Genomic DNA, 15,396 nt, shown 5'->3' on the forward strand with positions numbered 1-15,396 from the left:
GATCATCCACTATCACTCTGCCACACATGGCCACCTCCTCGACACTTTCAGACTCCAATCAGGTATGCATTATGGATGCGCCGCTTGGGAGCAACTCACACAGCCCCGGATCCCTTAAACTTTATTTCAACGTCCATTTCTCGGCATGGCTTTCCTCTCTTATCTGCAAATTCGACAGGTCACTCTGTCATGGTTCGCATTGCGGTCCCAGCGGCAAAATAACAATATGTCCTTCCATACGCTGTCACTTGCAGGAACATGCTGCATCTTTGCATGCTGTGTGCCTCATCAAGCGTTGGACTTGCCCTGGCCGTGCAATTGGTCAAGAAATCGATGCTGGCCCTCAATATTGACAAGGCAAAACGAGGCAACCAGACTAGACTTTTCATTGTCAACAGCAGCCGGGCGTACACGCATGCAAGTGGCAGGTGACCCTGGTCATGACTGCAGGTCGAAATATAAGATGGCAGCTCCCACCTCCAGGAAAGACGCCGTTGCAAAAAGACCTCGACAGACAACGTTCAAAATCAGATAAACACGAGTCGCGATAGCGCTTTTCAAAAGTTTTGTATCCTCTCCAATTCTTCTGCGCCTCGAACTTTCGAAAGGTCGCTAAAACGCTTTGCAGGAAATCAGAAACGGTGATTCGCTGGATTTGCCACCCACACCAACAGAATGAGAGTCTTCCCACCCAAAGGAACGATCGAATCAGGTCGCCGCTAGGCCACCCATTCAAGCCAACTTTTCTCCCCGTCTGACGGCGAAACCATCCAAGTTATAGCCTGTGCGGACCGTCCTTCGTCGCAGAGCCTCATGTTCCACTATCTTCCGGCTACCCATCCCCGTTCTGATATTTTTCCCTTGGGTCAAGGTGCAAAATTTCTGTCAGACACGTTGTGGTCTAGTGCCAGCGACAGCAAGTGTCTAGATTGTCTGCTGGTTTTCCCTGCAAGGGCGCCACCTTCTCACCCCGCCATCAAGAGACCCCCGCAATTATTGCAGCGAGTTTGCTCAGTTGCGATTCACTCCTCTCCCGATTTCTCCGTCCATCGTACAGAGGGATTAAGACCGAGGACTATGGATTTCCCACATGTCGGTTTCGCAAACTATGTATGTCGCAGCCAATACTCTCTTTCGCTAGCCAATCAGCCACCGATCTAGTGATAGGTGTGCGTCTGCTCTGCAGCAACGGCCTTATTCCTTATGGAACCCTCGGCAGATATGTGGCTTTCCTGGGGAGGGTGGCATCCTGTCTCTTGCCTTGAATCAAGACAAAGAGGAGCCAGGACGGCACAGCTCCTCAGCTCTGGCTGATTTGGCCAGGATTAGTCTGTTGGCACAGGTAGGTCTTTTTTGGCTGGTATTCGTATCATTTTGATGGGAAAGCTACAGGAATTGATGAGGTCCTGCCAATTCACAGGGGCGTTCTTACAACCTTTGTTATCATTATCACTGGCGGCATCTTGCGACAACTTCGCGGTTTGCTTCCGCCGATCGTCACCCATGGAGGGGTTCTCACTTCACTATTGACATTCTGCGATGCCAGCCATCCTGCAACAACCAAGCATGCATGCAGCTTCTACTGGGATCCTGGGTCGACGAAATATCCACAGCCCAATCAGGGTTGGTCACGAGCACTTGCACCACGATATTTTGGTATCTAAAGGACGATTCTGGCGCTTGGTGTCGCTTTCAGGCGGAAAAGGGCATGTCACGTCAGTCTCAGCCAATCTTTTGGGGGGCTTTTGATGTGATACAATTGCTTGTGGTTATATTCCGCGCAAAGGGTGGTTTTCCTTCGATCCAGACAGTGAAGCATTCATCTGTACAATTCTCCAGTTGAGTTTTGACTCAGACGAAACCATGTCACCCAAGGTATGCTCACTCCCACTTCTTGGGGTTATCCGCTCGCCTAATTCCTCTAGCACTCGTCGTCCAGAACTCCGAAAACTTCCAAGCAGATCACACCCGGCTCCTCCTTCTCCTCTCGAAGCACGACTCAGGCTCAGGCTCAATACGCTTCATCACCTGCGGTTAGCTTCCTCTTCGTCGTTAATGGCACTACGTTGAACGATGATCCTCAAGAGGATGGGGTTGTTCCCCGAGTGGATGATTATGGCAGATGGCTCCCTCCAATATATGCAGCTGGTTTTGGGCGACAAAATCGTGGAACGGTCTTTCGATGGAGCGATGGAGACATCAGTACCGCCTCGGGCTACCGGTGGGATGATGGATATGGGAAGACACCAAATGACGATACCCTCGAGCTATACAAAGCTACAACAATGGTTTGGTGCAATCCTTTTTATCAATTCATGGTGGCAGCTGGCGATGCTACCACAAGGAACATTGCAGACACCGTTCCGGGAGATACCTGGTATGCGATCAATTTTCACCATGAGGATGCACTCTCTCGTCTCGACTACGTAGGCAACCAGTACCTTGCAGGCAACGATCGTAGCTTCATCCGGCAGCTCGGGCTTAGCGCGTATGAGAATCCCGACGAAGATGCTCCAAGATCCAGCGGACTTGCCGGGAATCTGGCTATGCTGATCGGGCTGGTAGCTTTCTCTTGTAAACGCAGAGATCTGGATCGAGTTCTTCTGACAGAGCGAGCTTGGCGGGGGAACAGGTGGCATGGCCACAATCATTCTCATGGCCGTGCGTGATTCCCAACATCATGAGGTGCATTGTTAATAATCGCAGGTAAAGAAACAAGAGGCATGGTCGTGTCGGTGTATCTGGATCCTGATAACCCATCCGGCTCAACATCAGCGATACTGAACGACTTGGAGTCTCGCAGTGGTCATCTTTTGAAGTAAACAAGCTGAGTCTCCTGTCTTTGGTGGAATGAACATCCGTTTCTAGCTGCCTCTACAATCCATTCGATACTGCCCGAGGGTGACCTTACGTTGTGGGTTTTGTCTCACGGGCTGTGTGCCATGCGCATTTCGCGCAGTCGACGAATTTCCTACATGTGGATTGGAGTTTGATCTTAGGATATATCAACAGCAGTGCTTTAATTCGCTGTTTAGCTTTGCTTATCTATATTAATATGTTTTATCTGCTGAGTACCCTCATTTGGGAGTATCGCGCCTCCTTTCGGGGCTTGGTTGGGGAGTTGCCATTTATCCAAGCAAAGTTGGCACTTGATCAGAACTTCAGGCATGGGTGATACGCGAATATCAATATCTATTCTATCTGTCGTATCATATTTACTCCAATACGATTACCCTGACACAAGATCGCCGAGGTCACTGTGAGTTTCTAAGTCACAAATGTTATAATGTCATGTTCATGTCCATTTCTGGCAGCAAAAAGGGATACCACAAAATCACTGGTGGCCTCTGAGATCCGCCAAATTGGGAAGGATATCTCGAGACACTGACGTAGATCCTTAGAGTGATTCTCCCATTCGAATGACTATGCTGCCAATAAAACAGGAACTGATCGAAGTGGTTTGCTTGTTCACATCTACCAAGATCCTCAAAGCTGAAGAGGCTGTATTTAGGTGAAAGAGGCTGAAAATTCTTGAGACAAGCAGACTATCTGTAATGCAACGACTTGAAGGGTGACTGCTCATAGATAGATAGACGTCGATATACGCGAGATGTGAGCCAATTACTTTGGGAGCCAAACGGACCATGATACTGTGGGCTCACATCCGCAAACACGAGTTTATGAATTACTTTATCAGCTCCTTGTCCGGTTAATAGTGCAAGCGAACGGAACGACGAGGTCATGGAATGTTTTCTTCCAAGAAAACTCATCGACGCAATTGTAAACGACAGATTGAAGGCTGGCACGACCAGTTGCAACCAATGCTCCCTTCACAAACCTTCACAGTCTGATAGGTAGTCATAAGTAGGATGCTTTCTTCCAACTTGTTTGTATGGTCCCTCTGACGCCACCCAAGCAACAGGTTGCTTGAAGCAAATGCTCGGCCAGCTCTTATGGTACCCTTGATCGGTCTCCGCGCCACGGTATCGCTAACTTCATCAATAGGAAGCAAAGTAGGCACTGACAGAAAGTCAGGCCGGTTAAGCTTATATGTTGAGCTGCACTGTCTAGAAGGGCGCGTTGAAGAAGAAAGAAAAGAGAAGTTCAGGCGAAACGAATTTTCTGAGATATGGACCTGATGGCGCTAGTCGGGGCTAGTTCTAACTTGGCCGTAGTGTGAAGCTTAACCTAGCGAGACAAGGCCACGGCGACGGAGGCAGTTGAAGCTCCCAGGAAATAAGGGCGACGTGGGGTCAACATCACTTCAATACCAGACTCTACTTCAACAGCGCATTGAATCTACGACCCCTATGAATGTTTCCACCTAATTGATATCCTCATACTGGCCATTTTGGCTCTTCATCAGCACCAAGAACCTTTCCGTCGCACTCCAACATGGCTTCCGCTCTCTTCTTCCTCGACCTGAAGGGAAAGGTAATGCCCCTGAGCATTTAAGCACCGACAATGCTGATCATGTTCCGCAGACCCTTTTGGCTCGGAACTACAGAGGAGATATTCCTATGTCTGCGGTCGAGAAGTTCCCTATTCTCTTGAGTGAAGCAGAGGAAGAGAGCTCATCTGTTCCACCATGTTTCTCAGATGAGGGGATCAACGTATGTCTCTGCCACGACGAACCTGGCCTTCCCTGACATTCTTCCAGTACCTGTATATCAGACATAACAATCTCTACCTCCTTGCCCTCACGAAACGAAATACCAACGCTGCCGAAATCCTTCTATTTCTCCACAAAGTTGTCGAAGTCTTTACCGAGTATTTCAAAGAACTGGAGGAAGAATCGATACGGGACAACTTTGTTATCATCTACGAACTGCTTGATGAGATGATGGACTTTGGGCATCCGCAGACGACGGAATCCAAGATCTTACAAGAATACATCACACAGGAGTCGCACAAGCTGGAGGTCCAAGCACGCCCTCCAATAGCAGTCACAAATGCCGTCTCGTGGCGATCAGAAGGAATCAGATACCGAAAGAACGAAGTCTTCCTCGACGTTGTCGAATCTCTCAACCTTCTTGTGTCTTCAAATGGCAATGTCCTGCGCTCCGAGATTCTAGGTGCGATCAAGATGAAGTGTTATCTATCTGGTATGCCCGAATTACGTCTAGGACTGAACGATAAAGTTATGTTCGAAACTACTGGTCGCGCGACTCGAGGGAAGGCTATCGAAATGGAGGATGTCAAGTTCCATCAGTGTGTACGATTATCACGATTCGAAAACGACCGCACAATCTCCTTCATTCCTCCCGATGGCGAATTCGAGTTGATGTCCTATCGACTAAACACACAAGTCAAGCCTTTGATCTGGGTCGAGTGTATTGTGGAATCACATTCCGGGAGCAGGATCGAATACATGCTGAAGGCAAAGGCACAGTTCAAGCGGAGAAGCACGGCAAACAATGTCGAAATTACTGTTCCTGTACCAGAAGATGCGGACTCTCCAAGGTTCAGAACCAATATCGGAAGTGTTCACTATGCGCCAGAAAAGTCTGCCATTGTCTGGAAGATCAAGCAATTTGGAGGTAGCAAGGAGTTCTTGATGAGAGCTGAGTTAGGACTACCCAGTGTAAAGGGCGATGATGAGCATGGTGGTGGTATGACAGGTGGCTTCGGAGGTAGTATGGGCGGCGTGGGTGGAAAGGGGGCGAAGAGACCCATCAGTGTGAAGTTTGAGATTCCATACTTCACGACTAGCGGTATCCAGGTTCGGTACCTGAAGATTATTGAGCCAAAGGTATGTTCAGTACTCAGCGATATTAATGGCCATTCTAACGAATACAGCTACAATACCCATCTTTACCATGGGTTCGGTACATTACTCAATCCGGAGATATCGCTGTTCGATTACCCGATGTCAGTTGAGCGGTGGACAAGTCATAAATCCGAAAGAATCTATGAGATCAAAGCCGAAGATTAGTGAAAGACACGGGAGGTATAAGAAGCATGCATTTCAGGCGCTAGCGGGAGGAGTTAGATCTACGAGCACTCGCAGGCTGGGGCTAATCTGTCCAGCCATCGAATACAAGACTTCAAAAGGTGATTGAGCGATTTGGCTAAATGCACGTTCTGTTGGTATTGCAGCTCGGAGCTACGTAAACTGTCTGTTGTGTTTAGTCTTCCTTTCTTTAATTCCAAATATTTTTGCTTCTGACTGTACACCGAGTGGTGTTTCTGTCATCAGTCAACCAAATCGTCCCTTCGTTCTTCAGAGGTGTGCACTCGATGTCCTCTCATCTTACCGAGCATTCAAGGTCTGTGCACCACTCGCAGAAAAGCCGAAGAGATAGCCTTCCCAAGCAGAGCATAACGATGTCGAAGACCTCTTCCTGCGTCCTAGTGCTCGTCGCTCCATAATCCGTTTATCCCGCTCGAAGACTTCGATATATCGTTATTCATCTGTATGACCATCCCATATTCCTTGATATTCACTTTAATCAGCCCTAGCAACTACAGTTCAGATTGTACCAAACAATATCTACCTTTTCACTTCAAGTGAAGTGGCCAAGGCTCTTCATGGCTGCAGATGGCTGCAGCCTTCAGCAATTTGTAAGCGAGGTTACCAGAGGGCAAAAAAGCAGCGTCGCATTTAAAGGAGGCGTTAAGCTACGAACCTTCCCAGAAAAATCATGTCACATTGCCTTTGATCGTTGCATTGCGAACAGTCTATCATTTCAATGTTCATGTCCTTCGGTTCCCATTTCCACACAGTGCTTCTCCAACTGCCCCCAGCTAGGCTATCCGACGGTTTGGTCATTCAGGCGTGGCTGTTCATGTGCTGGATCCTGTTGTTGGTTTTCCCTAGCATCCCGGCGTGGTCGCTCTTGTCGATCTCGTTGCTGATATTGTTGGTATTGTTGGTATTGATGGACAGATCCAAGTTTCCTGATCCTGAAGTCTATTTGTTCTGTCGCCACCCGCTGCCAGAGAAGAGGGATGATTCGGCGGAGATTGAAGTCCCAAGTCATGACCCATGGCCCTCAACTGAAAGTATCTTTCGGACTTGTGTGCCTATTCTTATCCACACAGCACCCGAAACAAGTACTCAAATACCCTTCGCTTCTCCAGCTTCCTGAGCGAGAACTAACAGCTCTTCCCACGGGATGTTTGTCCCGATCAAAGAGGGCACACTAGGTCATAGCCCAGGACACAATCAAGATAGCAAAGGCCTCAAGTCTTGCTTGACGAACCACCATTTACTCCATTTACAAAAGCCAATGACGAAGAGACAATTGGAAGCTTCTTTAACTTTTTGTTGTCTAGTTTTTCTTTCTAGATGTATTGTAGATGTCTATGTAATCAGCATGCTAATACTGTACACTTTTCCGCCAATTTGGGAACTCGACATCATTACACTTTGGTTGTTTCGCAATCCAGTCTGCGACCCTGGTCTGATTCCAACCACTCTGCCAACGTTTACCTCCCTCCGGTAACTTCCTTTCACCCAGACGAATGGCCTTTCCCCAGTAGCAGGCCTCGCCGTCAAAGGTATATTGTACGCATTGAGCGTTTACCTCACATGTAGCAGCACATTCACCAAAACTCCGCGCTGTGCTTCTCTTCACCCCTTCCTGTAATATCCCAGATCCAACATCCACCACAGACGAGTAGTTGTCCCAATCTTCTTGCATTTCAGGCATGGATTGTATTTGTTTCTTCGCCAGTTTTTCAAATATTTCTGCCCATGTCAGAGGTACCTATTAAAATAGCGAGATGTTAGTTGAATTGTTCACATGCCTTCTTGGTGTATGGGCTACGAACGGATGTATTTCCCCGGCTTTTCTCGAACTGATTGAATGCTTCCATGTCTTTAGCATCGAAATGATGCATTGTAAGACTAGGTTGACACCAGTAGTCCGTAAGATAGGGTATCGTGCCTGGTTTTTGACCACTGATCTCCGGCTGAATGTTGACAAGTTTGTTTCCGTACTCTCTCAGTATCTCACTGACCATGACGTCCCCGCAGCACGACGTGTGTATCTTAATGTCCAACCGTGATGCCGTCCCATTGTGTGTGACAGCATAATCACGCATCAGACTTCTAGAGAAGACAGTACCGCTACCCCCATGTGCGAAGCCAGTACTTCCAATGAACGCCACAGATCCCAGAAACATCTTCTTGGCCGAGTCCAATGATGGTAGCCAGTGAAGCAAGTTGGGCCAGATAACATAAGTATCGGCGTCAATGACAATATACCATTCTTTCTCCGGAGCGAACTCCCAAATTTTCTCAAGAATATGCGTGTTTTTGTACTTATCCAGTGTCCAAGCAGCTAGGTCACTGGATGAGCTAGGATCTTTCATTCCCCTGGTTGAATTGACGCTTCCATCCCGGCGCCATGCTTCCTGCTGCAATCTGTAGAATTCAAAGGCACCATCCAATTTCTTGACTTCCGGAGATATTTTGTTGAGTGTGTCGTGCAGGTGGTAAGGACCAATATCTTGTTCTAAGTCTGAGAAGAAGAAAACATTTTTTGCGCAGCGTAGCGATGTTTGCATAAGTGAAGGGATTTTTTCCGAGGCTTCCGATGCTCCGGTCTTCACAGCGATGACGATGTTATTTGCAAGGTCGGTATCAGGGCATTGGTTCTGCTGGAATAGGTCTGGTGAAGGGAGGTGCTGATCCGGTAGGAGAATGAACAGAGTGAACAGGACACCGATCGTGAGGGCAGTAGCTCGAGTTATTCTGGTGTTTCGCATCGATGCTGGTATGTGGAGAGTGTGCAAGACCTCCCGGAATGGAGATATAGATCGATACATCGATGCTGGTGCGCAAAGTTGGGGATGCCCAGCAAGAACAGAGGGATATCAATTTACAATAGCCATCCGCTTTTGGCCCACTCTCGAAGAAAATTGAAAAAGAAAAGGAGATGCAACCTCACCAGGAAGCTCGACCGCAGCTGTCAATCTCCTGCAACCAACATTTTGCCCCTCCATTTTCTTCGTAACCCAACAGCAAGCCGCGAGATTGTGACTGGTACGGGACAATCGCTGACCAACCGCACGAGGTTAAAATTAAGCATAGCAGGGGGAGAATCCGAGAGCTGAAAGAAGCCCATGTTGGTTTTGCAAAGGAGCGCTTCCAAGAAATGGCAATTGAAACGTCATCCTGGATCTCTTCTGCCCTATGGGAACACGTAAACAAGCGATAGCGAGCGTACATTTCGGAGGGGCGATTGCAGGCGCTTAGTCAGCGAGTGGCTCCCCTCAACGGATTCCACATTATTCCCCTCTTTCAGGCTGCCTTCAAGAAAGATGTTCACCGTGGGCGGTCAATCGGCCCAAAATTGGCAACTGAAACGTCCCATAATTGTCGTAACAGCGTCCTATCTTATGAGAGCACGTCAGTAGGCGAACTTTGTCCCTGCCCTGTCAGGTGCATGGGCGCTTAACCGAACTATCGGGATTTTGACTCCTGACTTCTCGAAAAGAGCAGCCGTGAGAACAGAAGCTCACTGTAACAATGCTGTACTTTTATTACATTGCAAAACAATGACATTCACAAGGCCTTAATGCCTTACGAGCGTGTCGGAGCTGCTTTCTAGCTTCGCTGTGCCTTTCCACAGCAACAGATATGCATAATTTAGCTCGGATCCACCTTAACTGTCAAAAATTAAACCAACAAGCAAATGAGAGTCACCTTTATCATGCCTGCGGCCAACAACACAGCCAGGCTCAAGCTTGGTAAAGGGTGAAGGACTGTAGCTGAGACATTGCATGTAGTAAAATGGGGGAAGACCAAAACAGTTGGAACCAACTCTTGACTGTTGTAACCTCACTGGCGTAACCAATCAAAATCCTTGCTCGTTTTCTCCTTCGGCGGTGACTGCTCTACTGGATCTGGCTGACATTTCCATCTCTCCTTGTGAAATGCTCTGTCAGAATTCTGTCTCGGAGTCATTCACTTTCTGCTGAGCATTTACTGCAACCATCTCGTAGAGGGTTACATTCTTTGTACCTCATGATGACACCAATATTTATCGTCTTCTTGGGGTTCTTGTGTTTTTCTACTGTCAACTCACAGTCTCCGGGAATATTCATTAATCCGTCACCACAACCAGCAGATATTGGGCGCTTTGGTACCGCTCCTTTGAGTGGAAACGCCATATACACCGTCGGCAATCTTCTCAACATAACATGGAATCCTCTGGCATCTGGATTGACCACTATCGTAATGTGGCAGGTGAATGCAGAGAAACCAAAGAACCAGATTGGAGACTTACAGTACCTCCCTGGATCCAGTAAGTTGAAACAGATCATAGAATGTATACAAACAATCCGATTAATCTTTCTTCCAGGCAATCTAGGCACTTCACATTACACCTGGAACCCCATCGGCGTAGATGGAAATAATGCCAACCCCGATTTCGACCTAACTGAGAGCAATGTTTTCTATTTTGCCCTCTACCAAACAAATGGATTGACGCCAATGAGCGTTACCTCATATTTCAACCTCACAGATTCCAAGGTCAACGCCGTTGGCCAGTCAGTTCCAGCCACTACTAGCAGTATTGCGTCGAGCAGCTCATCGACCACTTCGAGCATCTCATCGACTACCTCGAGTGTCCCTTCATCCTCTGACAGTACAGCCGCGATACCTTCATCTTCATCGGCAACTTCTCCCACGATAACCTCCATCTCGGTAAAGGACTCCGACTCCTCTGGCCTGACTACTGGTACTAAGGTCGGCGTTGGCCTTGGCGTCAGTTTTGGAGTAGCCATCCTAGTTGCGCTCCTGGTGGGCATATACTTGCTGATGAAGCGAAAGAATGCTACACATACTTCGCCTTCCGATGCGCCGACAGCTGGGACAGAGTACAAACAGGAAATGCCTTCTGCGGTTCCTTCGCCAAAACCTCGCCTGGTTTCGACATACGGCAACTCGTCATCGCCTCATGAACTGCCGTCATATCACTGAAGAGTAGAGGGGACGATATAAATATTGGAGGCTGATGAGAGAGAGATAGACTGGGGTGGGGGAGGTTGTGTACATATACGATAATTTGAGGTTAGCGAATTAATGATTGAAAAAATGCAAGAACACAGGTGAACATAGCCACTAATGTACACCTCCAATACTATTCCCGATGAAGGGGATCTACGTCACTGGTATTTCTAGACTCAAACGAGCGCAAATGCACTGAACCTTCCTTGTGTGATATTCTTGAAACTCCTAATCTCTTTAGTTGATACAGTAATAGTCCAGGCAGCAGCTTCATGTCTGAGAAAGTGCAGGTTTTTTTCTATGGATATTCCCCAGAAGACTCCAACAGCGTAATCAGTCTCATTTATCCCTCTTGTTCGTCATGGAACGTCAACTTACAGGCGTTGCCTCTTCATAGCTTCTTTCTGAAAGTAGAAGAGCCAATTCGAGTCGCTGACATTTTGCTTACATTAAACATGCCCATCACAGATGTCAAAACTTACCAAGATTTTGTACAGACAAATGGATCGCGAAACATAATCTGACGAGAGAAGCTCTAGTATATGTCCCCTGTTGAGCTGTGTGAGGACCGATGGTAGAGCAAACACCCCCATCAACGCGCTGCAACGGATTGATGAACCGCGAATGTCAAGAAACGGTTAAAGAGTCTCTCAATACAATACGATTGTGTCCAAAAAAGGAGTTCAATTATGCCTGTGCTTCCATTTCAAGTACGGTGCTCCTTTTGTTGCCATCGCGACCATCTTCACGCTAACTTCACACTTTGCTGCCAAAACTGCGAAGTGAGAGCAGTCCCAAAGTAAATTCGGATGCATCAGTATTAGCTCAACTATTATATTTCATCTCCCCATAGATATTTCGCGATCATTGACGAACATGCCGACGATCAGAACAAACAAATAGCTATCCGAACCCATGACCAAATTCCGATTGCTTCTGTTCAGGGCATCGAGGGATAGTACTATGAAAAGTGTGGGATATTTCCACAATGGGATTTCTGGAGTTCAAAGGTGTACCTCTTCCCTCCGGATAAATCAATTCTCGCCCACTGGCGTCAAATGCGATGACTGACGGTGTGTTTTCTTTCGCTGTACCACGTGATCTCGATAGGGGGTTTAAGCGAAATTGTAGAGGCACTGTTGGATATCGAGCTGTTTATACTGACCTCTATCTATAATGATACGGCCAATGTCACCTCTGCCAGCTTCACATGCGAGGTCCACAAGATGGCTGCGACGGTTCGGAAGTTCGATTTGAGCTTATCCTGCGACCGCGAGCCTTATCTTTTATCGTCATGTTTTTCCACGCCTCATTTCTTGGCTACATATATTCCAGCTTAGCAATCCTTGTAATCTTCCAGAACAGCATTATTGACAGCGGTCTGGAAGAATTGACATCTTGGCTCCTGCCTCGTTTGATTATCATGATGTTATTCACAGTCGCATTGGCGCCATGGGTAAGCAAGCAATGGCAAGAGTTGTCAAGCAACGCCATGCTACATTGTTACCCCTCTTCTACAACATCAAGCATCTCTTACTTGGCGACAAGAGACCCAACGAACAGCCAATCATTACCATACTCTCTATCTGCAAAGTGCCTGTACCTGGAACAGGCACAACCTATGACACTGCACCTTGCACAGGGGAACATATTGTGCCTCATTCGGAATGCCTCGTGGTGGGGTACTTCCATAGCTATGGAAACTTGGGCTTGTCATAGGCATGCAAAATTCTGAGAACCAGAGATGGGTATAAAGATACCATGCTATCCTCGCTCACAAATCCTGTCTCGCATCCTTCCCGAAGTTTAATCTGATCGACCAGTTCATGATGAAGTCAATTCAGACACTAGTTGCTTTTGGCGCATTGGCATCTACTGCCCTTGCAGCACTACCTTTGGTGGAGTCTGTTAGTTTCCGATAACCCCATTTGACTGAATACTACTGACCTTCTCATAGAACAAACTCCGCAGAGTATTGCTTCGATCGGAGCTCGTGAAGAAATCCGAAACCTTACTCTCCTTCGCAGATGACAATACTCGTCGAGCAGCAACTTCGGGCCACAACAAGACTGTTGACTGGATTGTGGACACTCTCTCCGCATACCCAGACTACTATGATGTTGAGGTTCAACCTTTCACCATGCCCGGTGGAAAGGCTGTCTTCTCCGCCAATGGTCAAACACTGCTTGCAGACTACATGATCTACAGCCCTGAAGGATCAGTTTCGGCCCCGATGGTTCTCGTGAACAACCTTGGATGCGATGCCGTAAGCAATTAATGCCAGGACAGCTTATATCTGCTAATTTACCATCTAGGCAGATTTTCCAGCAGCAGTCGCTGGTTCAATTGCTTTCATCAAGCGAGGAACCTGTCCTTTTGGCTCAAAGGTAGCTCTTGCTGGGTCAGCAGGTGCGGTTGGCACGATAATCTACAACAATGTGGTCGTAAGACTCGCAGACCGTACTCTTGAGCCCCAAGAAACCCATCCAGAAGGGCCCTTCCAACCCGCAGCCGGTGTGTCTGATACTGTCGGAGCCACGCTACTGAGCTTGCTCGGTGCTGGACCAGTCACTGCTTCTCTCTCAATTGACTTGTCTGATGTCACGAGCTATAATGTCATTGCACAGACCAAGGGAGGTGACCAAAACAATGTTCTACATGTTGGTGGTCACTCTGACTCTGTTATTGATGGTTTGTGGCTCCCAGCTCTACTGGTCAAATGTGGTTCTAACATCATTTGTAGGACCTGGTATCAACGACAATGGCTCAGGATCAATCGCCCTTCTTGAGATCGCGATCCAACTCACCAAATATAGCGTAAACAACGCCATTCGCTTCTCATGGTGGTCCGGAGAAGAACAAGGCGAGATCGGCTCATACTACTACGTCGATTCCTTGTCCCCTGAGGAGCTCGCAAAAATTCGGCTCTATTTGAATTTCGATATGATTGCTTCGCCCAATTATTACTACGCCATTTATGATGGTGATGGAAGTTCATTTGGGACCGCTGGTGCACCAGGTTCTGCCCAGGCCGAGAAACTTTTCGAAGACTTCTTCCAATACGAAGAGCACCTCCCATTTGCATCCACGGCATTCGATGGCCGTTCCGACTACGGGCCCTTCCTCGAAGTTGGTGTCCCCTGCGGTGGACTCTTCACCGGAGCCGAGCAGCTCAAGACTGAAGAAGAAGCCGCTCTCTTTGGAGGTACTGCTGGCGTTGCGTATGATGTCAACTACCACAGTGCGAAGGATGATGTTAAAAACCTGAATATTGGTGCGTTCTTGCATAATGCGAAGGCCATTGCACATTCTGTTGCGACATATGGTATTTCTTGGGAGGGTAAGTACGGGGTGCCTGCTAGAACGAAGAGGGATATCATCACTCGGAAGCAGATTGTGTCAAGAAAATCGAGTGAGAGGTTTACTTTCTAAGTGTTGGATCATGGTACGACCTTGCAGAATGGCAACAAATAGCAGACAAAGCAGGACTGGAGTGAATGTGGCGGAATATCATTCACAGTTTTGCCTTGATAGCCATGTTCCATCTCTATATGAACAGTCATCGGTATTGGACTGCGAATCATCGCTGAGCTTCCTTTTGTTCTTTCCCCCTTCAGCTCTCACTATTTGAATCTACATAGGTCTAAGTATTTTATCACTTCACCGTCAGTGCCGTCACTTTCTACTCCTTGAAGATGAGATTAGTAGCCTCATTCGCAAAACTTGGAAGTCGGACTTTTCGCAATGCAGCATTAGCAATCCTCATACTTTATCTTTTGTACATTTCAACCTCACTTTTTTTGCGAAGTAAAGCACATCAGCATGTACAGAATCGCTCTACGTAAACGATGTATCACCCTCTCAGACCTACCCGAAGACTACACTCGCACCCTCAACGAATCTATCAGCCAAGATACTTCTTTCACGTAGAACTCCACTTCTCTTTCAACACAAATCCCTCGAATCATGCACCAAACATACAAAACAACTACAATCCCGGAAAATTGGCTACATTCTCACAACTCCTGTAAAGCCCAAAATCCAACGTACACACACATGTTTTGGACAGATGAGACTGCTCGTCACTTCATAGAAATTCACTTCCCCTGGTTTCTTCCTACCTACGACTCATATCCATACACCATCGAACGAGTGGACTCAATACGGTATTTTCTTCTCTGGCATTACGGCGGCATATACATCGACCTTGATGTGTCCTGTCGACGACCTCTTGATCCACTGCTCGCGTTTCCAGTCTGGTTTCCAAAAACACAGCCATACGGAGTCAGCAACGATATCATGGCCAGCAAACCTCGTCATCCCATCATGCTTAAACTTGCACTTAGCCTACAAGACCACAATAGACGGGTGGGGACGGGGTATACGACAGTGTTCTGGGCTACAGGTCCGATGTTTGTTAATACCATACTGGGGAG

The 15,396-nt window shown here is 47.5% G+C and overlaps 5 protein-coding genes across 5 annotated transcripts; 4 read left to right on the plus strand and 1 right to left on the minus strand.

The window, feature by feature from the left end:
• Window positions 1–1,863: 1,863 nt before the first annotated feature.
• On the plus strand, window positions 1,864–2,822 carry ONS95_008972 (uncharacterized protein; the record flags this gene model as incomplete). Its single annotated transcript, XM_058502537.1, has 3 exons — window positions 1,864–1,875; window positions 1,926–2,661; window positions 2,707–2,822. 3 exons carry the CDS (start codon window positions 1,864–1,866, stop codon window positions 2,820–2,822), a joined length of 864 nt encoding a protein of 287 aa, XP_058361466.1.
• A 1,573-nt stretch (window positions 2,823–4,395) lies between these two features.
• Window positions 4,396–5,880, plus strand: AP1M1 (AP-1 complex subunit mu-1; the record flags this gene model as incomplete). Its single annotated transcript, XM_058502538.1, has 4 exons — window positions 4,396–4,434; window positions 4,485–4,613; window positions 4,661–5,752; window positions 5,800–5,880. The coding sequence occupies 4 exons, from the start codon at window positions 4,396–4,398 to the stop codon at window positions 5,878–5,880; spliced, it is 1,341 nt and encodes a 446-aa protein (XP_058361467.1).
• Window positions 5,881–7,322: 1,442 nt separating this feature from the next.
• ONS95_008974 (uncharacterized protein) lies at window positions 7,323–8,715 on the minus strand (the record flags this gene model as incomplete). The annotated part of the gene is made up of 2 exons (XM_058502539.1): window positions 7,323–7,712; window positions 7,777–8,715. The coding sequence occupies 2 exons, from the start codon at window positions 8,713–8,715 to the stop codon at window positions 7,323–7,325; spliced, it is 1,329 nt and encodes a 442-aa protein (XP_058361468.1).
• Window positions 8,716–9,819: 1,104 nt separating this feature from the next.
• ONS95_008975 (uncharacterized protein) lies at window positions 9,820–11,062 on the plus strand. Its single transcript, XM_058502540.1, has 2 exons — window positions 9,820–10,256; window positions 10,314–11,062. Exons 1-2 carry the CDS (start codon window positions 9,977–9,979, stop codon window positions 10,931–10,933), a joined length of 900 nt encoding a protein of 299 aa, XP_058361469.1. The 5' UTR covers window positions 9,820–9,976; the 3' UTR covers window positions 10,934–11,062.
• Window positions 11,063–12,143: 1,081 nt separating this feature from the next.
• Window positions 12,144–14,492, plus strand: LAP2_2 (Leucyl aminopeptidase yscIV). Its single transcript, XM_058502541.1, has 4 exons — window positions 12,144–12,867; window positions 12,918–13,226; window positions 13,276–13,651; window positions 13,704–14,492. Exons 1-4 carry the CDS (start codon window positions 12,787–12,789, stop codon window positions 14,390–14,392), a joined length of 1,455 nt encoding a protein of 484 aa, XP_058361470.1. The 5' UTR covers window positions 12,144–12,786; the 3' UTR covers window positions 14,393–14,492.
• Window positions 14,493–15,396: the final 904 nt, after the last annotated feature.

The sequence above is a fragment of the Cadophora gregata genome (assembly GCF_030347475.1).
Source record: "Cadophora gregata isolate MNR1 chromosome Unknown scaffold_3, whole genome shotgun sequence".
Classification (NCBI taxonomy): domain Eukaryota; kingdom Fungi; phylum Ascomycota; class Leotiomycetes; order Helotiales; family Ploettnerulaceae; genus Cadophora; species Cadophora gregata.